The sequence below is a fragment of the Anolis sagrei genome, chromosome 4 (assembly GCF_037176765.1).
Source record: "Anolis sagrei isolate rAnoSag1 chromosome 4, rAnoSag1.mat, whole genome shotgun sequence".
Classification (NCBI taxonomy): Eukaryota; Metazoa; Chordata; class Lepidosauria; order Squamata; family Dactyloidae; genus Anolis; species Anolis sagrei.
In genome coordinates, this window is record NC_090024.1 from 55,486,669 (window position 1) to 55,513,875 (window position 27,207).

A 27,207-nucleotide genomic window follows, 5' to 3' on the forward strand; every position below is an offset into this window, starting at 1 on the left:
GCCCAATTTCTCTGATGTGCCATACAACGTTGGGTGTTCTGCTCACCACCTTAATTCTTCCAGAGCACAGAAGTGTTAGCTACAATGCTCACATATCACTTAGTTCTCGGTGATGTGATAAAACATCAGCAGGACAGCCCCTTGCCTATTGAGAGTGTTAACCCACTGCATTTAATTTGAAGTCCTGCTTAAAGAGAAAGGCAAATTATTAACTAAATAAATTCAATTTATTTCCAGGTATGGAGCCATGGTGGTCTAAATTTTCTAAACGCATCAGACCTTGTCTATTTTGGAAGCTAAACAGTGTCAGTCCTGACTCATGCTTGGGTGGACAACTGTCGACAAATACCAGGCACTATAAACCTTATTTCAGAGGAAGAAATTGGTAAAACCAATACTCCTGGCCTAAGAAAACCCTATGAAATTAGTGGCAAAGCCACAATTCCTCAGGAGACTTAATAAAAGTACATGTATGGATCTGGATGCTTGCCCAAGATTAAGCACCACCGAACAACTGAGATTTATATGATAAAGTCAATGATTAGGCAATTGACTCTTCCCAAGCTATTCATGTAATTGCACTCTTCATATAGGATATCTCCCAACACTGACATTTTCTCACTGATAGCCTTATCACATTCCTGAGAACTAGACCTGTTTCTCAACTCTGATCAATAATTAACTCAATGTCCAATTTAGTTCATTGCCTGTTGAGCACTTTTTCTCTTCTCTGAACAAAATTGAAAGGCTACCTGAAAATGATGAAACTGCCAAGAATACAAACCTAACCCATTTTGCTGTTTGTGTACCTTCAAATTTTCTGATTTATAGCAACCTTAATGTACTCACTACTAAATCTGATTGAATGGGGCTAAATTCTGAATTAACTCTTGCTGCAAGTTTTTTCATGCAGTTTTCAAATCCAGTTTGTTAACAATTAACCTTTAGGGAACCATGCCAGCAAATTCAAATACCAGTTCTGTTTCAATTCGCTAGTTAACATAGGCTTTTTAGACAAATGAAACAATGCAATGACAAAATGTATGTATTTATTTGAAATTCCATTAAAAAAAAATGACAGCACAATGGTCCCACCTCTCAAACATGAAATCAGTGCATAATCTAGTTATATAAAATATCAGAGGCGAGAAAGCAAAAGGCTCAGAAATCCATATCATCTCATGAAAGTAAGCTGATTATTAACTCTATTATGATGGGAAGGACAATAGGAATCACACATACATCCTTAGTAGACTACTAAAGAAGTTTTACTCTACATATAGCATTGCAATATAAACATAAAACCTCTCACAGATTTTGCATATTTAAAAAGAGGGGAACTTAAAATAAGTACAGTGACTGACTTTGTTTTAAAAAGTTCCTTAAATTTATTTTTGTCTCCCCAAGCTAAAATATACGGCATTTACAATGATATGCTCTGCTTATCGAATAGGCACATTGAATACATAGTGATAGGGGGAAAGGGACTAGTGCAACAGTCAGTTGTACTTATTGCTTTCAGTCAAAGGCACTTGCAATAGGTATGATACAAACAATAAAAATATCAAATATGATACATGGGTAACTACCAGTTTCATAGCTGAGAGGAATCAGAATTGGAACTCTGGTCAGTGTGCGTTCTCCAAATGGATCCAAAAGGAATGGAATAACCCTTCTGGGTAGCTGAGTGTCCTGAAAATATTTCTTGTGCCTGTATGATCCAATTAATTTTGCAGTTATGGATTTCTATCTTGTAACTCCAGTTTTTCTAATTATAGCTGAGCTCAACAGCACTATTCTGTGCATACTTACTCAAAACAGTGAGCATCAATGAGTGTGGAATTGACAGTTGCTGGGTTAATTGTGAATGTACATTTGTGTATGTAAGTGAAGAGAGCGGCCACAATAAAACAACGAGGGAAGAGAATACAGCATCCAGGAAAATCCCCAAAAGTGAAGGGATAGGCGGCAATAAAAGAACAAGGGAAGATAATATAGCATCCAGAAAATTAGCTGAATTAGCTCTGTACACTGCAACAATTTGCTGCACTTTGCTTTTCTAATGCTTTATTGCTGTCCCATAAAAGCCCCTTGAAAGAATGTGATAGCCTCTTCTGATACAGTTCCAAAAATATTAGCATGCATAAACCATATGAAACAAGATCACACTAAATTGTCTTATTCACACCACTTTTTTAAACATTATTATTATTATTATTATTATTATTATTATTATTATTATTATTATATGCTTTTAAGTATGTGAAAATTCTGCCAAGCAACTTAGTTTCTAAAAACCTTAAGACTGAAACAAGACAGCCATTATATTGGAGAATCTGACATCATACAGTTCTAGTGACAAAACCAGTGGCTAGGATCCTATAGTGGGAGACAGGAGACAAAGTTCCACATAGGCAGAACTTTGTGGTGCCCCTCAGAACGATGTCCTCACATATTGTTATGTGAGGGAGGCCATGAATTCCTCCCTCTACAACTGAAAAAAAGAGACATACAATGGCGTATTTCACACATACGATGCAAGACTGTATTGCAAATCAAATGCCATAATCCTGAACATACTTATTAGAGAGTCAGACTGATAAGAGTGCAGTGTAAATTACGTCTGAATAAGGATATTTTGGATGGTACTCTTACAAAAAATAATTTTGAGATCCATAGAATGAATCTAAGTAATTATAAATATTAAAATAAGTGACATTGGGTTCCAATGATGAACACACTTAAGAGGAAATAAATTCAACAAACACACTGCAATCTAATTCTGAAGTACCATGTGCAGGGTGGCCTAGAAGGTTAATGAAAAATAGCTATTTAAAGCCTGCTGCACAACAAACTAAATCAATTTGATTTTAATTGGAATGCAACTGAAAGCTTAGTTAAGTACAAGCTATGATAGCCAAAAGACACCCAAACTTTTTTTTTATTAGTAGCAATCTTTCCAGATCCATAGTTTTCAGTAGCCACATGCAGTATGCTTTTCTCAAAGAAATTTAACTAAGAAATAAATACCATAATTTTTATTATTATGCTTGCTCTCTGGTAAAGGTGTTTAGGGTTGCATACTTTATTCTGATACATTCTTTTGATTGTGATGGAGTTGTAGCTAACACCAAGCACTGTGATGAAAGGTAAGTAACTTATTCAACTTTGAGAAAGGCACCTATTAACCCCAAAATGTTAAATGTAAACTAAAAAAAACAAGGGTTAAATATATCCCATCTACGAGCGCGAATACTGCACAGAACTGTATTTTGTTACTGTTGAGGACTTACTCAAGGTAGAGCCAGAGGATAGTAGCTCCTGAGCATTGGTTTGGAAAGGGTCTGAGATGAAAACATGTTCCTGCCTCTCAGTGTCAGCATAGGCATCTGCTGTGCTCCGCCTAAGAGTACCAGGTGTCAGCACAGACTCAGTTACAACCACATTCTGCCCTTCTGATAAACTGCTTAACGGAGTCTTTAGATCTGTGCTCGGTACAAGGACCCTTTCCCTTTCACTTACAACAACATATTTTGAATCTGGGAGATCTGGGAAGGCTCCAACAGACGTGTTTAACACAGTCTGCAAATTAGAAGCTGGAGCAAGTACTCTCTCTGTTACAACCACATTCTCCGTAAACTGAGGGTCAAGAATTACCACTGGGGGTCGGGCCCCATAAGAGGTTTCTGTCACAACAACATTGCTGCTATTAACTAAGGGGTCAAGTATGGGCCTAACTTGCTGCAGGCCAGATGTAAATTTAGTCTCAGTAAATGTTTCCTCAGATCTAGCTGCTGAACCAAAATGGTCTGTGGATCTGGGTAGCTGGTAGCTAGGTCCTGAAGTATAGGTCTGTTCTGAACTCAAAGCATTTTGTTGGTGCGTGTATTGTACATCTGACTCATTCACTGCAAGAATAGGACTTGCAGCTTTTGGCATTTGGAAAGTGACCTGTCCAGCTCCTATGCCTACATGTTTGCCCATACAGATATCGGCCAGAGTCTTAAATTTGTCTCCCAAGTCATCCAAGAAATGGTCGTCAAAGTCATCCTCAATAAAGCTGCAGCAACCAACCGAGCCACGGATGGATTCTTTTTCTTCATCCTGAGAGTAAACTAGCAGGCAGTCTTTGGCAAGCTGTGCTTCATCCTCATCAGCAAAAGCTTCAGCTTTCTAAAAATGTGGAAGAACAAGAACTGTGAGTGTTCAAAGCTGTAATTTCTTTTAAGACAAACTCTAGTATTTCATAAAACCCTTTAAACTACAATGATGTTCACATTAACCTCATAGGCCAGCGATTCTCAGCCTGTAGGTCCCCAGATGTTTTGGCCTTCTAACAGCTGGTAAACTGGCTGGGATTTCTGGGAATCTTTGGCCAAAATACCTGGGAACCCACAGGTTGAGAACTACTGTCATAGGCTTCAATGCAGAGTGATAGTAGAATATTCCTTTGTCTTGTAGGCTGTCAACCAGAAGAAATCATGCAGCCCTTCCAGCTGTTTTTGTATTGCAACTTCCAACTTTAATCAACACCTTTTGAAGGACTAACCCCAACACTTTTTGAAGGACTAAGATTTATAGATGTTTATCCCTCCTATAAACTATGGACCACAACATTGAACTTTGGCAGCAGAATACCTTTTGCTTGGTCCTTTTTTTGGTTCTGCCAAATAGCCTTTTTAAACAAATCAGCAACACTCCTGATACATTGTCAGTTTCACTTCCATTTTATAATTACTTCAAACACAGTGGTTCTTAACCTTTGGTCATTCAGGTGTTTTTCGGGGCTTCGGCTGCCACAGTTTCTAACAGCTTGTAAACTGGCTGGAATTTCTGGGAGTTGAAGTCCAAAACATTTGAACGACCAAAAGTTGAGAACCACTGCTTCAAACTCAGTTTTAAAATATGACACTAACTTAGAATTGGTATATGCTACTATTTAAACTATTATTTATATTTATACATGCTTCCAAGTAAATGCTCCAATGTGTATGTATGGTTGTGGATGTTGGATGTTGAAGAAAGCTGACAGAAAAAAAAACAAAACAATTCAGTTGAAAAGTAGAGCTGGAGGTCAATTCTGTGGACCTAGCAGACTGTGACAGAGCCAAATAAATTGGTTCAAGAACAAATGAACCCTACATTCTCAATAGAGGCAAAATGACAAAACTGAGGCTACTGCATTGTAGGCACATCATGAAATGAAATGATTCACTGAAAAAGATAATAATGCTAGGAAAAGTGGAAGGCAGTAAGCAAAAAGGGAGACCATGCTACAGGTGGATTCATTCAATCAAGGAAGACACTGCCTGAGGAGGGCAGTTCATGACTGCAGCTATGTGAGGTCTTTCACTCACAGAGGGTCATAACACATTGAAGTCAACTTGAAAGAAAACAGATGAAAAGAAAGTGTATTATACCCTATGTGGAGGAGCAAGGAGATTGCTTTTCAGTGAGGAATGTTAAGGTTAGTGGGAGGAGGAAAGAAATAATGCATGTTATGAATTTATTTATTGTTTATTGTATTTATGCACCACCTTTCTCACTCCTGGGGGGACTCAAGGCCATTTACAGCATACTATTTGTGATCTTATAATGGGAAGAGGGTAATTCATTATTTGTGCTATCTTTTTTAAAGTTAAGACTTGTTCTGATGTGTAAAGTGACAACAGAAGTGGGAAAGTAACTCCCATACTCACAGTGCAGCTAGTGTAATTAGAAACTAATAACAATGAGAGTTAAACTCCAGTAAAACCTAGGGCCCTTCCACATACCTCTATACTCCAGAATATCAAGGCAGAAAATACCACATTATCTGAGTGTGGACTTAGGGCCCTTCCACACAGAGCTATATCCCAGAATTTCAAGGCAGAAAATCCCACAATATCTGCTTTGAGCTGGGTTATTTGAGTCCACATTGCCATATATCCCAGTTCAAAGCAGAAAATGTGGGATTTTCTTCCTTGCTATTCTGGGATATAGGGCTGTGTGGAAAGGCCCCTACAGGATCCCAAATTGCCCTCCTCCCCATATAGAAGAAATATGACAAAACAGTGAGAGTGAGGAGGAGATTTATCTTCATTTGCCTAAGGTAGAAGTTCCCACCCTTTAGTTCTCCAGGGGCCCTTCCACACAGCCCTATATCCCAGAATATCAAGGCTGAAAATCCCACAATATCACCTTTGAACTGAATTATCTGGTTCCACACTCAGATAATGTAGGATTTTATCAGCCATCTAACCAGCTGTTAGGAATTGTGGGAGCTGAAGTTCAAAACACCTGGAAGAGCAAAGGTTGGGAACCACTGGCCTAAGGAAACTGAAATTATTAGATGCAGCATTTGGAAATTACTAGGTGTAGAAAAAGTCATATGATGAAAGGATAGGCCCATGCCTGAGAGCCAAATGAAGGATCCCTGTTCCAAGGAACTACCGCTCTCATTAACAACATCTGGCTACAAAGGACAAGGACAGCTATCACTTCCAATGACTTTTGTAGTCTCCCAGAAATACCTTGCTTACCACTGTGGGAAATAAAATCTCAGAACAGGAAGACGTGGATCTCATCCAGCAAGATAGTCATGAGTTTTTCCCCTACATAATTAAAAAGATCTAAGCCAAAGCTCTTTTGTTCGTTTTTTTTCTCCTTTTAATTTTTTTTAAATTTGAAATTCAAGTGATGATTAATGACAAAGAAAAATCAATCATTTTCCAAACTGGGAGTAAAACAGATGGGGAATAACCTGTTCAGTTTCAGAAAGCGAAACTTTTACCCCCTGTTCATTTCCCTTTTGCACTGTGTCCAGTTGAAGAACTTTAGTGTGGGCACTTAGCTGTGGGAATATTCTCAACAAGTCACCATTTCCCTCCATTATATCCCACTTCAAATGACACTGTAACCTAACACAGCATCAACTCCTCTGCATTGCTGTTGCATCAGGATGTATCATCACCTGCAGATCGGTATGATGGGAAATATGGTAAACCTTTGAGCTGCTATGCAGAGTTGCCATGTTTAGTTGCAGCCAGAATACATTTTAAAAACTGAAAGAAGGGATTCACATATGTTACTGTATATCCTGGTAAGATTCCTTCTCTCTGAATATACATACATTCTCTTAGAAAATCAGTACAAAAAGTCCACTATTTTTCAGGGCATGGGAGTGGCATCTTGGGCTTTACTCCAGATCTAGGAGGAGATGGCAAACACTCAATCTTACATGAATCCTTACATAAAGAAGAGTAAATGAATACAAACTCCCTGCATAAGAAAATAAAAAAATGTATGAACCAGGATAGTATATTTCCCAAAGAAGGCAAGCTCTTACCTCACTGAAGTAACTCCTCAGGAAGTCTTCATTCACCATGCTTCCACCACTTTCCATGGCAAAAGTTCTTCCAGCACCAAGAGTCATGGTTCCTCCTGCTGCCAAACCTCCTGCAGCTGCTGTGGCTGATCCTCCTCCAAATCTCATGCCTCTATAGTCTTCCCCAGAAAGAAGAGCTGTTTGCTCTTCCCTGCTGAGGTACTTCTCTCTAAACACAGAACAACCACCGCCTCCTCCTCCTGCAACAGCAGCTGCTGACCCTGCTGCTCCAACACTCGCCCCTGCTGCTCCAACACCCGTTGCTGTTAATCCCCCATGTGAGGCTGAACTGTCCACAGCCGAGGAAGAAATGAGGTTGGGAATTGCCTAAGATCAAAGGAAACAATTAAACCTGTAAAAGCTGGAATCATCAAAATGCACACACATAACAAACCAGACTGGTTGGCCAGGAAGCAAATCTGATTTGGCACCACACAATGAAGTCATATTGCCAAAAGGATCCGCTCCTCTTGCTCCTCCCAAGTTCCTTTGAAAATAAAAAGACCTAGAATCTAGAAGCTTTCCAAGTCATCTTCAAGGAATCTTTGTGGGTAAGGGGATCTGTCATGCTAATGTTCCTTCTTGGACACTTAAAATTGCAGCTGTTCTAGAGAAATTAATGTGATTATATCTTCCTCCAATCTACACCTACCTATGGCCACCTGGAGTAAAAAATGCAATTCTATTTGTCTGTATTTCGAAGTAGGTCCCACCACCACAATCACCATCATCACCTGCCTCTCCTCATAGTTCAAAGGTCACAGTTAACACAGTTAAAACATCCAGATAAAACACAACAGCATAAAATACATATATTTAATATAGTATTAATAGAATTAATTGTATGAATAGAACACAAATTTAAAATCCATAGTTGAAAATTGACTGGGTAGGCCTGCTGGGGAAGCCATAGCCTTAAGTTATACTGATTTATCATGTTTAGATTTGTAAGCCTAGTCATTTCACACTCCTCTTGATCAGTGAAATGTTTGCAAAACAATATTATCCCCTCTAATTTGAATTCAGTCTCTCCCTCTTTCTCATTTTGCAAATTAATTAGATTTAAGCTGAGAGACATTAGACAAAAGCAGCTGTGTTATTTCTAGCCATTCAATTAGATACCTGTCTCCTCAGAAGTACATCTCATTGAAATTAATGAGGGATTGCTCCTGGATAAAAGGTAACAGCACTGGATCCTAATAATGTATTCTTAACTCTCAAACAGTTTTAGGCTGAAGTTTTGTACACTCATTCAATTCAGTGACTAAGATCATGCTATTAATGGAAACCTGAAATTGGCAGATATGGAAGCAGAGTAAAATACCTTATTGTCAGGAGCTGCCTTTTCGCTGTTCCAGTTTCGTAGCATTTCTTCACTGGTATCAGGAATTGCTACAAATCCTTTTCCAGTGCCAAATCCCAAGCCAGATCCATAGCCACATGCCAGCAGTAAGAGAGGCACAACTATAAAGAAACATATTGGATCAATGACCAACCAAAGATTCAAATTCCAAAGAAAAACAACCTCACAAAAGAATTTGCATTTGTGATTACTTATCATTCAAAATGTTATCCTGTTTCTGAATATACCATTTAATAGAAACATTGTTGCATGACAAACAGGCAGCATACCAACTCTGTACTGATCTACACTTTCTGTCAGTTCAACACATTTTAACATTCCAATGAAGTGAGAGCAACAGAAAATGAAATTTTAACTGCACTCAGCAATCTCATTTCATTTCAAATGGTTCATTGTTAATCATCTTTGAAACTTTCACAGCTACACATATTCTGCAATGTACTTAGAAAATCATCTACCCTATTGGGTACAAAATGTCATTTCTTAAACTCTTCAGCATTTATTTTAAAAATACATAAAATATGCTGCGAAAATAGATTTGAAAATGTATAGATAAATGCACAGCTTGCTCCATCAAAGAATCTAGGACAGGGCCAGCAAAAGTTATTTTTTCAGACTCCAGACTCTCTTGAGCAACTCCTGGGAATTCTTGTCTAAAGAAGCACTTTTCCAACCTCTGCTCCAGATGAAAGAAAAAGCACTATTCCTAGCCATCAGGGGTCAGACTTTTAATCTATTGGAACTCTATACAGTTCCCTTGCTCCCCCTGCTGTTTAGCAGAAACATAACTGTGCCAGATTAAAACACACAGACACACTGCCACACAAATAATTTTTACAGATCATGCATTTTGATGTCATTTGGGGACACAATTTTAATTGTAATTATTTTATTTTACTTGAGGAACATGAGATAGAGGATAAAGATAGGGCCAGGCTTTAGCAAAGCAGGTCAATCACCAAGCTGCAATAAATCTTGCCAACCAGAAGGTTGACAGTTTGAAGCCCAGGTTGGGGTGAGTGCCTGACCTTTTCGCCCAGTTTCTGCCAACCTAGTAGTTAAAAAACAAATATGTGAGTAGATAAGTAGGAACCGCATTAAAGCGGGGAGGTATTTTAGGCACGGCGTTTGATTAGAAAAAAAGAGGAAAGTTTACAAACAAGAAAAATGCTCTCCAGCAAGGAGATAGAGCAACAGCACCCCCTTTTGGCCAGTACTGAGCACAGCCTCCAAAGATGCTGAAAGATGGGAAAGTCTAAAATATACCTATATCTGTTGTCAGTCTTGTCATTATACAACCGGCTTTGAATGTTTGCCATATATGTATTCTGTGATCTGCCCTGAGTCCCCCTTATGGTGAGAAGGGCAGAATATAAATACTGTAAATATATAAATAAAGTTGCACTCACATCTACCTGACAAGAGTTCCATAGGCCTAAGTTGGTCACTGTAGGAACAGAACATCAGTCTAATTCAATATGTCAGGAAAGAGCTTAACTATTTTTGGACTGTGCCTGGACTCTATTTTTTTAAAAAATAAACACTATCATCTCCTGAATGAAGGAACAATTTTGCCTGATTCTCATGAGATTCAAAACATGAGCAACAATTTTGAGCTGGGACATGTTACTTACTTGAAAATACTGGTTGGGGATTTTAGGAGTCTAAAAATATTACACTTCTTGGCAATGCTTTCAGTCTTTATGGGTAAAAAAGAATAGTTACTTACGTAACAGCAACAGAAGTGCCAAAATGATCAGTGCAATTGCTGCAGGTCCAAGGACAACTGAGGGACTAACTATTGCCTCTGTAGTTCTGCAATCAGTACGATCTACACAGTTGCAAACGTGCACCTTTAGGATCTGTTGTTCAGGGCAGCTCAAGCCTTGGTTGTCTTTTACTAAGAGAGAAACTTCATATGTTCCAACATCCACATTCTGTGGCACCAACTGTGCTCTAGTTCCTTTGGAAGAGAGAAAGCAAGAGTAGAAATAACAAACTATAACAATGGAATACAAGTTGGTGAAATAAGACATCTCTTAATAATAACAACATCGTTGCAAGATTGTAAGAAGCATCAGCTTCAAGGTTACAAGTTCAAATTTAAAGAACAAAATCATACTTTGAGACAAACACATCTGCTCTTAGGTTATGTAACTGCTGCAAAATATTCTCTAAACTGTATGCTTTGTATACAAGCTTAGAGAATTAAAATTAGTGTGTATCTGATATCTCTTTTTGTACAAAAATCAAATGAATTTCTAAAATATAATTACAAAAGAAGGGAGAAAGAAAAAAAGAAAGGGGTAATATGAGTGTTGTCTAGACACATACGGTATATTAATATAATCTGAACAACTTTCCAGAAATACTCCAGTATTTTCCTGAGGGTGGTGGCTACAAAATACATAGTTATAGGAGTAAGACTCCTGAACACTGAATAATGGTGAATATTTATTATTTCAACTTTTAAAGTCTTTTACAAAGGTAAAAGGATGCAGGTTCCAATTATACCAACCTTCAGTGATCATGCAATTCCAAATTGCAAGGATGTAATTGAAATAAACTTCTGAGTCTATCGATGCTAAAGATTTTTCTAGCACAAAACTGATAAAATGAATAGAATATATAAGGGCCAAATATTCTAAGAGTGCTAGATTCTGTCTGATCTTAGAAGTTAAGCAGAGTCAAAATCATTAATACAGTCAGTCCTTGATTTTCCTATTTTATATAAAGGGCACTATTTTGCTACACTGATTGCATATAATGAGTCGCCTGAGGGTTGAGAAGGGCGGCATACAAATATAGTAAGTAAGTAAGTAAGTAAATAAATAAATATAACAAATAATGGGAGTTGAGCAGATTCACAAGGGTTCTGAAACCAAACCCCAGCAGATATCAAGGGCCCATTGTACCTGCATGAAAACCACCAAAGGATAGCATATGAATAAGGCTGTATTTCATGGGAAGGAACTGGCAAGATCATCTCTGAGTATTCCTTGCCTAAGAAAACCTTATGAAATCCATGGCGTTGCCCAACACAGCCAGTAGATTTGAAAATGTGTGCGTGCACACACATATCCAACCAGAAAGGGTACCCATTGAACACAAGTGTCGGTATCACATGTCACAAGGAGGCATTATCTCTATTACATCATGAGCATTTAGTTGCAGTAGTCAATTTCTCTCTAAAAATGTATAATGATGTTCAATATACCTTGAAATCAAACCAATATAACCATGCTGAATCGAGACATTTTCACTGAACACCCCTTAATGTTACAAAAGTTCCAAAGCTACTTGAAAAATTCACCCACTTCCAAGTATATATAAAGTCTGGTGAAAGGGAGTTGGGACAATTTCCCTAGTTGAAGGACAATAGCAGAAAAGCTGCCAAGAAATTTCACTTTATTTGGTTTATGACTCATGCTCAAAGTAGGATAGGATCTCATCTATGCCTGTTTTTTCAGTCACTGTTGAAATCATACTACTTGAGGACCAGAATATCTAGGTTCAGGTTCCCATTCTCAGTTTATTGAAGGAAGTTCACTGAAGGAACAGCAGGTTATAGCTGTAATCAACAGATAACAAACCAATAATAAATAAACAATGAGTGTGAATTCAGTATCTTTGTTCTTTCTTCTGAGTTCAGATAGGCATCTAAACTGGAGTGAAAGATAAACATGATGGGAAATGGAAAGAATCACTCAGCCTCTGTAAAATGTGTTACATGGTTTCTTACCAGCCATCTGGCCAATTGTCCATCTCTCTGACATCCTTTCAGGTCCATCAATGACAGTGAAAGTAAAAGGGCCACCATATGGATGAGCATCTCGATCCTCAACAGTGACATTAATGAACTTGGCACCAGTACAGAGACTTGCCTCTCGAGTCACTAAAGTTGGGCAGTGGTCATTAAAATTTGGCACTTCAATTACAATGGTACCTGTGGCTGTTTTTGAAGGGATGTCTGCAAAATATCAAAGAAAAACACTGGCATTTTACTAATACATTTTAATATGAGGAATTCAGATGTTTCCTAGATTTGGCAGAACATTTTAATACAAACTCAGTATTATCTTGTGAGCAGGCAACATGACTGGACTTAACGTGTGTACTCATGAAGACATTTACTTGGCAATGATCTGGGCCCTTTTGCACTATGTATTTATAGCTCTGTGATCCAATGTAATTGCCATGGATCCATCTTATGCAATTTCATGACAACAAAACAGGAGATCATTTTGGATTTGTGAAGACTCTGCATTTGATTAAGAGGGAGCACTGGTGGCCATTGTGATTGTTATGTACCTTGAAATAGTTTCCAACTTACGGTAACCCTAAGATAAACCTATCACAGAGTTTTCTTAGCAAGATTAGTTCAGAGGGGCTTTGTCTTTGCCTTCTTCTGAGACTGAGAGTGTGACTTGCTCCAGGTCACCCTGGGAATTTCTATGGATCAGTGGAGATTCAAAATTTAAGTCTCTAGATTTGTAGCCTAATGCTCAAACCACACATCACACTGGCTTTAAAAAATCCCTCCCTAAATTGCAAATACCAGGATTTCATATGATGTTGTCATGACAGTTTAAATGAAACCACAGTACTACAATTATGTAGTGTAAAGGCCCCTGATGAATGGTTAGAATGTTCTGCTTTAGTGTTACTCTGTTTCTTAAGGCCCTATTGACTATAAAGTCAAGATTTAGGCATCAAGAAGAGCAGAGTCATTAAGTGAAACTGATCAATAGCTACCAACATAATGATACAAAAATGTTGTTTGTGTGCAATCACAACTGCAATTTAATCATGGCATCTTATATAATGGGACTTGAGCATTCATGGATGTTGGTATCTATAGGAGTCCTAGAATTAAACCCTAGTGGATACTACTGTACTTTATTATGCTAGAATGCACAATGTACTCCCCAATCTTTACATCTTTTTAATGCCAAAGGACCTTAAAATATCCTAGAGAACAGAACAATGATGTGATGCCATACCAGGCATCCAGTTAAGATGATGCCCAGCAGAAAACAGATTCACTACCCAGAGTTCTCATTTGTGCATTGGCTTGTAGAAGATTAGAAAGTCTCTTTGGAAAATGTGAAGAGAATCCCACTTCTAAATGCTTCCTAACATGCCACAGCTCAGAGGAAGGCAGATCCTTGTCTTTTTCAGAAGACCCATGTAAATACCATAGTATTTGGAGGAAGAAAAACCAACTGGAGCAACCACAATGGCTAAACATTAGCCAAAATCACCGATTCCATTTTCTTAATCTGTTAATATACCTGGACAGATGCTGCTTTGGGTCTTAGTAATGACAAAATATATATCATGAGTAAAGTGGTGATGGATTTTTAAATAAGAAGGGAAAAAGGCAAACTAATCACTCACCATCACTTATGGCCAAAATTGTTGCAGTATAAGTACCGTTATTAACAAATTGTGATTCATAACCAGGCACTTTAATCAGTTTAATATCAGCTGTTTTGGAGTCTATTATGAACCAGTTTGCGGCATCCCGGTCTTTAGCATACCTGTGTAAATTTTAAACATGTATTTGAATATTCACATCAGTCAATATATAAAAGGCATTTAGTTCATAATCACATAGGCCTGGTAGTTATGGAACATAATACAACATCTTCATCTTTGGGTTGTTGCAAGTTTTTTGGGCTGTATGGCCATGTTCCAGAAGCATTCTCTCCTGGCATTTTGCCTGCATCTATGGCAGGCATCCTCAGAGGTTGTGAGATCTTCAACCCACACTATCTACATGGGGCTGCCTTCAAGGATAGTTTGAAGTTGCAATTAGTGCAGAGATCGACGGCTAGATTGCTAACTGGAGCGCCGTATTGTGAGAGAACTCCCCCATGCTGCAGCAGCTCCACTGGCTGCCACTCCACTTCCTAAATACAAAGTGCTGGTTGTTACCTATAAAGCTCTAAATGGCTCAAGCCCAGGCTATTTCTTTAATCGCATCTGTGTATACAGACCATTCCTTGCACTGCAGTAAACAGAGGAGACCCTCCTCGTGGTTCCATCTTGTCACAAGCTTGTTTGGTGGGAACGAGAGAGGGGGCCTTCTCCGTGATCGCTCCCTGTCACTGGAACTCCCTCCCTAAAAATGTAAAAACAACCTCACCCTCCTCTCCTTTAAGAAACTTCAAAAATGCACCTATGCACTTTAGCGTATGGAGAGGAGGAGAACTAAGACACTTTAACTACTTGTAATGCTGGCTAGTCCCACTTGTTTTATTTTTCATCACAATGCTTAATTCTTTATTGTAAGCTCACTGTTATTATTGTTGCTTTATTGTCCATTATTTTGATGTTTTTATACTCACCTGAGGCATTGAATGCTTGACTTTTTTGTGTGTGTAAACCACCCCGAGTCCCTTCAGGGAGAGAGGGTGGTCTAGAAATAAAGTATTATTATTATTATTATTATTATTATTATTATTATTATTATTATTATCTTCTTGTATTTTCCTTGTTTCTGTGAACATCCTGGAACTTATTTTTCATAAATTTGTTTGAGATACAAATTATAGTAGAAGTAAAATATGCATGTATTTTTTTCCTACTTGGAGGCTTTCTGCACATGGCTAGCTGACTATTGCAGAAATAAAATGTGACTAAATATTTCTTTATGTAAAAATGGCTCTTATGTTCTCTTCTTCATATGAAAGGTCAATTAATTTACTGTTTGCTAGAAACTGATATAACAAAGAAAAATCTCTTACCTGACATTTCCAGCTATTTTTCCTGTATCTTGATCATGTGCTTGAAAACTCCCAATAATCTGGCCTATGGTCATTTTTTCACTGCCTTTAATCACCATAGTTTGGGGCTTAAATACAGGGCCTTCCACTACATTTTCCACATTTATTTTAACTGGAATTGGTTTTGCTTGGAAGCCCTGTTTGATAATTGATTCGTGATATGCTGCTTTGTTAGAAACAACAATATTCAAGTCAACACTCTTTAGGTCTTCATAATTCATTTCCTACAGTAAAAACAAGGAAAAATCCACTCAAATGGAAATACACATATTGAAAATTTTAAACTGAAGAATTCATAAATGCTCAGTACTTAGCTCATTCCTGATAAAAAGAACAAATTTGGTTTGAATGTTTCTAAACACAGCATAATGTAAATATCTGATATGCAGTATGTATTCCCATTCACTGGACCAAATTTGGCACAAATACCTGATATGCCCAAATTTGAATACTGGCAGTGTTGTGGTGGGGGGGTTGATTTTGTCATTTGGGAGTTGTAGTTCCTGGGATTTACAGTTCACCTACAATCAAAGAGCATTCTGAACACCACCAATGATGGATTTGAACCCAACTTGGCACACAGAACTACCATGACCAACAGAAAATACTAGAAGGGTTTGTTGGGCATTCGCCTTGAGTTTTGGAGTGTTAGTTCACCTACATCCAGAGAGCAGGAGGTGGGCTTTTGGTGGGAGGAGTCAACGTCTGTTTCCAAAAGGAAGAGAAGGACAGGCAGAGAGAGACCTTCAACCTTCAGCAAAGGGGTTCTTAAGACCATCAGAAATATGTGTTTTCTGGTGGTCTTTGGTGACCCCTCTCAAACCCCCCTCATGACCGCCCTCCAGGTCCCGACACCCAGGTTGAGAAACACTGTTCCAGAGTCTCATGAAATTTCACTTCACTTTTGTATATGTTTCAAACACTAGAACAATTGTTGAGAAGTCCCTTTGTTGTTCATTCGTTCAGTTGTCTCCGACTCTTCGTGACCTCATGGACCAGCCCACGCCAGAGCTCCCTGTCGGCTGTCACCACCCCCAGCTCCTTCAAGGTCAGTCCAGTCACTTCAAGGATGCCATCCATCCATCCATCTTGCCCTTGGTCGGCCCCTCTTCCTTTTACCTTCTACTTTCCCCAGCATAATTGTCTTCTCTAGGCTTTGTTGTCTCCTCATGATGTGGCCAAAGTACTTCAACTTTGTCTCTAGTATCCTTCCCTCCAATGAGCAGTCGGGCTTTATTTCCTGGAGGATGGACTGGTTGGATCTTCTCGCAATCCAAGGCACTCTCAGAACTTTCCTCCAACACCACAGTTCAAAAGCATCTATCTTCCTTCGCTCAGCCTTCCCTAAGGTCCAGCTCTCACATCCGTAGGTTACTACAGGGAATACCATGGCTTTGACTAGGCGGATCTTTGTTGCCAGTGTGATGTCTCTGCTCTTTACTATTTTATCGAGATTGGACATTGCTCTCCTCCCAAGAAGTAAGCGTCTTCTGATTTCCTGGCCACAGTCTGCATCTGCAGTAATCTTTGCACCTAGAAATACAAAGTCTGTCACGGCCTCCACATTTTCTCCCTCTATTTTCCAGTTGTCAATCATTCTTGTTGCCATAATCTTGTTTTTTTTTATGTTTAGCTGCAACACGGCTTTTGCGCTTTCTTCTTTCACCTTGATTAGAAGGCTCCTCAGCTCCTCCTCGCTTTCAGCCACCAGAGTGGTGTCATCTGCATATCTGAGGTTGTTAATGTTTCTTCCAGCAATTTTCACCCCAGCTTTGCATTCATCAAGCCCCGCACATCGCATGATGTGTTCTGCATACAAGTTAAAAAGGTTGGGTGAGAGTATGCAGCCTTGCCGTACGCCTTTCCCAATCTTGAACCAGTCTGTTGTTCCGTGGTCAGTTCTGACTGTTGCTACTTGGTCCTTGTATAGATTCCTCAGGAGAGAGACAAGGTGGCTTGGTATGCCCATCCCACCAAGAACTTGCCACAATCAAAAGTCAAAGGCTTTAGAATACTCAATGAAGCAGAAGTAGATGTTTTTCAGAAACTCCCTGCCTTTCTCCATTATCCAGCGGATATTGGCAATCTGGTCTCTCAATCCTCTGCCTTTTCTAAACCCAGCTTGAACATCTGGCAACTCTCTCTCCATATATTGCTGGAGTCTTCCTTGCAGGATTTTGAGCATTACCTTACTGGCATGAGAATTAAGGGCCACTGTACGGAAGTTTGAGCAGTCTTTCGCATTTCCCTTTTTTGGTATGCGGATATAAGTTGATTTTTTCCAGTCTGATGGCCATTCTTGTGTTTTCCATATTTGGTGGCATATGGCATGCATCACCTTGACAGCATCATCTTTCAGGATTTTGAATATTTCAGCTGGGATCCCATCATCTCCTGCTGCCTTGTTGTTAGCAATGCTTCTTAAGGCCCCTTCAACCTCACTCCTCAGGATGTCTGGTTCTAATTCATTCACCACACCGTCAAAACTATCCTCGATATTATTATCCTTCCTATACAGATCTTCTGTATAGTCTCGCCACCTTCTCTTGATCTCTTCAGCTTCTGTTAGGTCCCTGCCATCTTTGTTTCTTATCGTACCAATTTTTGCCTGAAATTTACCTCCAATGTTTCTAATTTTCTGGAAGAGGTCTCTTGTCCTTCCTATTCTGTTGTCTTCTTCCACTTCCATGCATTGCTTATTTAAAAATAGTTCCTTATCTCTTCTGGCTGACCTCTGGAATTGCACATTTAACTGGGCATATCTCCCCTTATCACTGTTTCTTTTTGCTTTCCTCCTTTCTTGGGCTACTTCCAGTGTCTCAGCAGACAACCATTTTGCCTTCTTGGTTTTCTTTTTCTTTGGGATGTACTTTGTTGCCACCTCCTGAACAATGTCGCGGACGTCTGTCCATAGTTCTTCTGGGACTCTGTTTACTAAATCTAGTCCTTCAAATCTGTTCTTCACTTCCACTGTATATTCGCTAGGAATGTTAGTGAGATCATATCTAACTGGTCTGTGTATTTTCCCTGATCTCTTTAGTTTTATTCTAAATTGAGCAATGAGAAGTCCCTAAATACCTCTAATTTATTAGAACATTATAAAAATACGTTTTTGTTATGAACAATATACATAACAGAAGACAAATTAATATATTATACATTTCTTTGTTATCATGTAAGCACTTTTTTCAGCCATTAAACAGTGATCCAGTGCTTTCCCTGTGCAATGTATGCAAATAAATTAGCATTACCCCCACATTCACTTCTAAAAGATCCCAAGTAGCCAAGTGGCCAAATTTCTAATGTTTTCAGATTTTTGAAAGTGTGTGTGTATTGGGGTGTGCTTATGTGCATGTATGCACACAAGAGAAAAAAAATCCAGTGTCTGCTCAGGGAAAGGCCTCTGTTCAGGGTTTGGAAAAAAACTTGGAACAGAATTTCCAAAATCTACCAGCCAATATGGTGATGAGATTGCTAGTTCCATTATTTTTCTAAGTTTCATTCTGTCTGCGATCTTGGAGAGCCACTGCCAATCAAAACAGTCAACAATGGTCTAGATAACTTGACTTAATATAAGATTCTCTTGCAAAGCCATAATGTGCATAAAGAAGATCATGGAAGGATTGCTACTCATGAGCAGAAAAATACCAAAAGCTATATTGTAGTAGCAGCTAGATTTACTACACCCATTCAATCAATCCTCATGTGTGAAGGGGATCAAGTATCCCGTTCTATATGCAAAAGATTCCAACATGCCAAAGAAACCCAAAATATCTTCACTAACCTTGACCAATTTCAAAACACCTTCATTGGTCTGTGAATCTGTTTCTATCTGGAAATAGCCTCCTTCGTTGCCAGACAAAATTGTGAACTGTGCCAGCCAGTTATCAGAGAATTCCTCATCTCTGTCAAAGGCCTTCAGTCGCATAATTTCCACATTGGCTGTATTTTCCTTAACGCTTCCTACATACTGCAAAGAAACCATTGTTTTTAGCATTTCATCCATTTTATCAGGGCAGAAAGAGATAATTTAATTTTCAGACACTTCACTTACATTGTCCTTTTCAAGAACAGGAATGTTGTCATTGACATCCAAAATCTTGATCTGTAGACTAGTCTGCTGACTATTCGCGGATAAACTTCCATTGCCATCTTTTGCTTCCACAATTAAACTGTAGCTACTGTGCACCTGGAAGATATCGCTGTATAAGAAAACGCAGCCATGTACCAGAGCTCTTCCCCCATACAAACAAAAAACAGTTTTGGGTAAGGGAAAATCCCAATACATCTATTGATTGATCTATAGTCAACCCTCGACAACTGTGAGTTTAATGTCTGTGAATTTAAATAATATGCTGGTGGACCTAGAGATTCCTGGAAAGATGTTCCCTGAAAAAAAAAGCATTTGTATGGGGTTTTTTTCACTCTTGCAGAGGCCCTGCATCCCTAACAACAGTGAATATGGGTGGCCGACTGTATTTCTTTAAAATATCAAGCCACTATGAAAAAATAGTTTGGCACTTGATGATTAAAGTGATGAAGTGAAGAAGAAAGAGCATTCTCTAATAGTCAATATATCAGTCCCATTTGAAATTCCTTCCAGTGCAGGTTGGGAGAAGGCGGAGCTTCACTGATTTGATTTTGTTCCACTTTGTGTTGTAATGGGTGGTTTTGTTCCACCTTTTGCTTGGCTCTGGGTGTTTCAGTGGAACAGACTTGATTCTACACACACACACACACAATTCCCATATTTACAGCTTTTTTTATACACACACACACATGCAAATATTAGTATATGTATATATTAACTAGAGGTTTGTTGTACTCTTTTAAAAACTTTTTAAAATAAGCAGCCATGACTGTTTTTTTTTTTAATTTCAGAAAGGCACTATACAATATTTCTTTAAAAACAAATTAATCAGAATTAGAATTAGGACTCAGGACTAAATTTAAATCTCAACTACAGCAGATGCAATTAATGAACATGAATATTAAAAAAACCAAACAATTATTGTATAGTCCACTCTCTATGTTTTCTGACAAGCTGTTCTGTAAGTCTGGAGCAACATAAGAAGTGATGAATAAAAAGTTAGAAGAATTAAAAATAAAAAAAAGGTTGCCTTCCTATTTCTTGGTTCCACCACTACTTTTTGTTGTATGATCTTCCAGGAATCTTTTCTTTCAAGAAATGACAGATTTGGCTCCAAGCCAGCATTTGGCAGGTGTAAATTGAAGAATAAGAAAGGTGACTAGCACATTTTCACCCATAAATGCAATCCTTGATAATGGAAGATAACATATGATAACTAGGGATTGAAAGATGACAAGGATGACAAAACCAAAATACCTCTCTGTCAAGTTGGATGAGTGCAGTCCGAACCTCCCCTGTTTCTGGTTTAATTACAAAAGCTTGAGGCCAATTAGGTTCCTGTGAAACGATCCTGTAATGAATTATGGAGTTTTGATGGTTTGGCTCATCTGCATCTGTTGCAGTTATCTTCATCACAAGAGTACCTAAGAAAGCATTGTCATAGAGTAATGCTGGTTAAGTAACTGTGAACTGAAGGTTTTCAAACAATCTATCAAATCATAAGATTCAGTTCAAATATAGATGCTCAAACAGCACACACAAAAAACCCTAAATCATAAAGATATTTTCCACGATATCTAACAGTTACCCTTACTTTTTGTTTGGCTGACTGTATTTATATTCCACCTTTTTCAGTTCATGACCCAACATAGCTTAGAACAAATTAAGACACAAGTACAGAAAATATCTATTCATACAAAACTTTTAAAATCAAATAAGCAAACAAGTATATTCAAAACTTTAAAACAGTTTTAAAAATATCAAAACAGCTAAAAGAACAAAAACGTAATACACCCTATTATCCCTATTAATGGATGATTACATACATTATGGAACAAAACTATGATGAAATGTGGTTAAAACTGCAGTATATATTCAAGAAATAAAAATAAACAAATATTATTTGTTTATTTTGATACTAATTTGACAATTGATACTAATTTGACAATTAGTATCAACTTGTAGATTTTTTTTCTAGGGCTTCATCACACTAGAGGAAAAAATCCACTTAAAATCCGGTTTCTGCCTCTTGCAGAATTCTGTGGTTTGTGGTTAGGGAGGAGCCTTTAAGACCCTCACTAAACTATAAACCCAAGAATTCTGCAGGAGGCAGAAACTGGATTTTAAGTGGATTTTTTCTCTAGTGAGATGAAGTGGTAGAACAGACCCCTCAAATTAGTGGGAACTTGCAAAGTTTACATTTTCATAAGTTCCATTAATTCAACAGATTATAATGTTTATCAATGAATATAATAATATGCTATGTTGTAACAAAATAAAATAGTATGTTTCTGTAAATCTCAGTTCTCAAGAAAAGATATATATCTTAGCTACTCCATCTAAAAGTAAGGTCCCAAGCTATTTAAGGCTTTCAATATCACATCTAGAATCTTGAATTAAAACAAGAAGAAAATTGGCAGGTAGGCATGTATTTGATACCTGTTCAAATATTACATCCATGAATGTACAGTCAGTCCTCCACATCTGCTGGCATTAGGGGCATAGGAATCCCCATGAAAGTGAAGCAATACAAATAAAGAAATTACTACTTTTTTAAACCTCAGAGAACACTATGGTTAATATCAGCTGGAAGCTGATCACAGAATTGCATCAGAGGACCAGGGAATCCGAGAGAGGTGTTCTTTCTCGAAATATCTAGATACCCCAGCATGACTAGAGGAAGTTGAATATAGAAAACTTAGGTCCCTAGAGACAACATGTTGAATTTGCAAATAATCAAATCCATAAAAATGGAAGGATGTCTGTATACCCAATAGCACCATAGGCAGGACAGGTGCACTAGGAGACTGGGAAGGCTAGGCACATTTTTGCAAGCCATTCTGAATAGGGGTCAGATCTGAGGAAAATATTAATCTTATCTAATCTATAAACAAATTTCTGTACACAGAAATCTAGTATAGTATATTCCAGAGAAATGCTTTTGCTCAATCCTATTCATGCTGTATGTACTATTGCTGTTATAGCCGTGTGTAGGAAATTCTTCAAAGGAGCATTTAGCATTTTAAAATCCTCACCTGCACTCTGAAATAGTACAATTCCAAGATTCTTTTAGCCCTCTCTGCATAATGAACATTCAATAATTAACACACATTTAGTCAAATGCCTTTCCCTTTCCCCATCTTGGTTTTCAAGGTAAGTGGTATGAAAAGGAAGACAGTTTGGACTTTTAAAAATTCATCTTGTCACCATTGTAGTCTTACTTTCAACCAGATCTTCTAGCACAGGCATGGGCCAACTTCAGCCCTCCAGGTGTTTTGGACTTCAACTCCCACAATTCTTAACAGCCAGTAAGCTGGCTGGGATTTCTGGGAGTTGAAGTCCAAAAGACCTGGAGGTCCGAAGTTTGCCCATGCCTGTTCTACCATTTTCTCACATTCCTTCCATTCCATCTTCAATACATGTCAAGGACTTACCCATTTCTGACAGTTCTTCAACAGAACCTGAAAAGACCTCCTGTGAAAATACTGGGCTGTTGTCATTTATATCCAGAACTTTAATTCGTAGATCTAATGGTTTTTCCAAGTTGGCACCATATTTATCCCGTGCATAACCTTTTAGCTGAAATATCAATGAATAAATAAGGGACAGGAAGGTAAAAATAGTCAGGATATTGGATTATGCTTCTTGTTTGTTTCTGGAGATCAAGGGAAATATAGTTGACTCTATACATTCACAGGGGTTAGGAGATTAGAAAATGCATAAAGTTGAAAAACTGTTAATATCTCTGGGAGTGGGGCAAAGCTTTCTTGTGGAGCCAGCAGGTTATGAAGGGTACTGCTGTGTTTCTCCCGAAGCTGTAGGGAGAGCGGAGAAGCAACAATCTTAGTCACTAGTTTTCATGGGGGTGATTGGTGATTTTTTTAATAGTGTTTTCATTTTTTAAAACTGAAAACAAAATAACATCATATTTAAACAGATAATAAATGTCTAATGTAGCCTTACATTATGATATAAATTCTATATTATCTATTCACATTTTTTACAGATTCATTCATATTACATTTTTTATTTTTTTTCTCCCACCGCCCTTTCCAAGCTCTCCCACCACTTCTCTCTTTATATCTATATCTTTATTTTTAACCACAAACACAACCTTTTTAATCTTTGTACAATATTTTTATTTATTTATTTATTTACTTTATTTGTATACCGCTCTTCTCAGCCCTTAGGCGACTCAGAGCGGTTTACAACAGTTTAGATATACAGAATACAAAATCATTATGCATTTAAAAACAATTACTAGTATTATATTGCATTACATTACAATATTGTAATCTATGTATATCTATGCTGGCTTCACCTTCTTCTACCCATTTCATATAAATTGCCCATTTCTCTTTAATTTCTTCTGTTTTGTCCTCCTGTGAACCTTCTTGGGTTATACATGCAATAATATCTGATTGGACTTGCTCAAATAAATAGTTATTTCAATTTTCCATATTCCACTTTTTTATCTCTCCATCCCCGGGCTATTACCACCTTTCCTGCTAAAATCATTGCTTTAAATAGGTCTTGGTTCTTTGCAGCAATGTTTTTATTCCCTGTAATTGCCATTAACATAACTTCCATATTGACTTGGATTGTTATTTTGAAAAGTTTCCCCATTTTAAAATCATCTTATCCCAAAACGTTGTTGCATTTAAGCAGTCCCACCACATATGTGTATATCAGCCTTTCTCTACTTTACAATGCCAACACATTGGGCTTAGTCCTACTCCCATATTTGTGAGTTGAGCTGGTGTCCTGTACCATTTCCAGATAAATTTCCTTTCTAATTCTTTATATGGGTGGTTGGTGATGTTAGATCACCACCGCCTCATCCTCTCAAATGAAGGGGAGCAGAGCAGTGGCGATCTCAGTTAACAACTTCCCTACAATTGAAGTCTACAAACCAGAAGACTTTGGAGGGTAGTTGCAAGCTGAAGCTGCAGGGAGCTGAGAAGCAGTAATGGCTGTTGTCAACCAACTCCTGAAGGCTACATGCTCACTGGTATCTGGAGTTGATTAGCAACGATGATTGCTATTGCTCTGCCTCCCTCAAAATCATGGGGTTGGGGGTGGATGTGGCAGCAATGGTCTTCCAACTGTCTCTAGAAATCTTCACAGCAGCAAAGTTTGGGAAGTAGTTTGGTAGGGAGCTTTCTAAATGCAATACAAGTCAAGAGGTGACAAATGACATGAATCTGAAAGTGCTTAATAGGGAAAAAGTTTTCTTCACTTACATGCAAGATTGGTGTTTCTTCCCGATCAACTATTCCAGTTATGTTTAGCTCTCCAGTTGTTTCATTAATCACAAATAATCCATAAGGTGGTTCTGTAGCTCCTTGGCCAGAAATAGCATAGGTAACAATTACTCCTGGTTCATTTGAACGATCAGTATGTATCTACAAATAAGATGAAGAGATGAGAATGGATGGTTGGAGATTAAATGTCTCTTAAAAACAATGCCTTTTAATACTTTTTCTGCAGGGGAGAGGGGGAGGCATTTGTATTGTTTCAGTTATGTTACACTGTATAAAGCACCTCATAATTTGAAGATTGTCAGTAGATTAAAAGGTCTCTGTAGGTTTAAAAGAAAATTAAGCTAAGGTAAGAATGTGCAAAGTCTATAGTTCTCCAAAACCCCAGGCTCTGATGGAGAAGGGTAACTTGAGGTGGCAGAATGGAGTAATAGAGGACACAGTTAAGGATAAACGCTGAGGATGAAGGGAATGAGAAAGCTTGGAAGTAAGAATAATGTGGTTTATTTGGATTGTTGGACTCCCACTGCTGCCAATACTTTTTTATTACATTGCTGCAACAATAGGACAGTGCTAAAGAAATGCCTTCTACACAACAAGCCAATGTCATGTCTATCAGGTTTTAATTTATTTGTCTGTGACTTACTTTAGCAATTGGGTTCTTTTTGGAATTGTCCCTCTCTTCCCAGATGACTGCAGGTGGGACAATCCATTCCCGCTTTTGCCTAATTAGGCTGTTTTCATTGAATAGCTTGTTGTTTTTGCCACCAAGAATCTGTCGGAAAATCAATAGATTAAGCACCCAGTATACATTTGGCAAAACATAAGCATAGTTTAATATAGATTGACAGCACAATCCTATGAGATTTTTTTTCAGAAATGAATGCCACTTTTTCCCTAGGGTATTTCCCAGTCTGGCACCAACCAGATGTGTGGGATGACAACTTCCATCATCCACAGCACTCTTGACAATAGCCATGCTGGTTGCTAATGATGAAATCTGCATCCTAATACATCTGGGGGACACAAGGCTGAGGATGGCGGCCTAAATAAGTATGTAAGAATCATTGTAACATATGACTATGGTTCTATACAGACATCCAAAGGGTTACATTCTACTGAACCCAGAGAAGCTTATTACAAAGGAAGCCTATCCGTTGTTTACTTACCTGTACTTCCATTAAACCACTACAGATAGAAAATAATTAAATACAGATCGAGTATCACTTGTCTGAAATGTTTAAGACTAGAATTTTTCTATATTTGATTTTTTTGGGGGGATTTTGAAATAATTGCATACACACAATAGAAATTTTGGAGATGGGACCCAAGTCTAAACATGAAAGTCATTTATGTTTCACATACACCTTATTCACATAACCTTAAAGTATTTTATACACAACATTTAAAAATAATTTTGAGTATAAAAGAAAGTTAGTATATACTGAACCACCAGAAAGCAAAGATGTCATTATATCATCCGTCCATGTGGATCCTGGATTTCGGAGGTGTCAAATTTTGTAATTCTATATAAGGGATACTCAACTGGTAATGTTTTCTAAAACAACACAATTCCACCAATGCTGGATGGATTGTAACAGTTAGAAAATGTATTAGAAACAGCAAAAATATCATAATAATACTTCTAGCAAGAAAAAACCCAAGAAGGAGCAAATTTATGCTTTCTATGTTGACCCACCTCATCCTCTTTGTCACCAGATTTGCCATTTTAGTTTGTGGACTTAAACCTTTCTGTTTTCTAGAATATTTTACCAAATTGATAGTATGTTAAGAGCTAGATATAGATGAAGTCAAAACAGTGGAGTGGCTCACATGTGTTTTATTATCTCATTTTCCTTCCCCATTCATCTTTATCTGTTTAATATCAATTCTCAATGTATCCTCTTTGCTGCTCATACACAACATTCAACCAGAGGCGGCTGATACCTATGCCAGTGGTGTGGTGAACCACTCTGAGTTTTAATCTAGACTTTACCTATTTTTGGAGAGAGGGTTCAAAAACATTCTGGGTTCTGAAAAATTCAGGATGGATTTAAGGTCCCAGTTACATGGGGAGTCATCGGCCACCACTGCAGTCAGTAATATTTAGAATGTCTTTTCTATTCACTGCAGGTTCATACAAATGCCTACCTCTAAGTGAAGTCCATTTCCAAAGATGACCCAACTCTGCAAAAAACAAAAACAAACCATAAATAAAACACATACAAATACATTTAAAAAACCCACAACAAAACAAGCAATATGGCATTGTGCATTATTACAATGGAAGGAAACTCAATTGTTTTTTTCCTTTTCTCCCCTCTTACTAAAATAAA

At 37.9% G+C, this 27,207-nt stretch overlaps 1 protein-coding gene across 1 annotated transcript in view; it reads right to left on the bottom strand.

The window, feature by feature from the left end:
- Positions 1-1,032: 1,032 nt before the first annotated feature.
- LOC132774788 (desmoglein-2-like) overlaps positions 1,033-27,207 on the bottom strand; it is a 39,650-nt gene continuing 13,475 nt past the window's right edge. Inside the window, exons 2-15 of the mRNA XM_060775215.2 lie at positions 27,023-27,058; positions 25,518-25,646; positions 24,854-25,015; positions 23,045-23,189; positions 20,868-21,034; positions 19,575-19,709; positions 19,305-19,490; positions 15,482-15,744; positions 14,130-14,272; positions 12,472-12,699; positions 10,459-10,692; positions 8,691-8,830; positions 7,328-7,693; positions 1,033-4,173 (exon numbers count right to left, since the gene is read on the bottom strand). Coding sequence (XP_060631198.2) covers positions 3,241-4,173; positions 7,328-7,693; positions 8,691-8,830; positions 10,459-10,692; positions 12,472-12,699; positions 14,130-14,272; positions 15,482-15,744; positions 19,305-19,490; positions 19,575-19,709; positions 20,868-21,034; positions 23,045-23,189; positions 24,854-25,015; positions 25,518-25,646; positions 27,023-27,058 — 3,267 coding nt within the window. The 3' untranslated portion in view covers positions 1,033-3,240. The remainder of the gene's footprint in view (positions 4,174-7,327; positions 7,694-8,690; positions 8,831-10,458; positions 10,693-12,471; positions 12,700-14,129; positions 14,273-15,481; positions 15,745-19,304; positions 19,491-19,574; positions 19,710-20,867; positions 21,035-23,044; positions 23,190-24,853; positions 25,016-25,517; positions 25,647-27,022; positions 27,059-27,207) is intronic.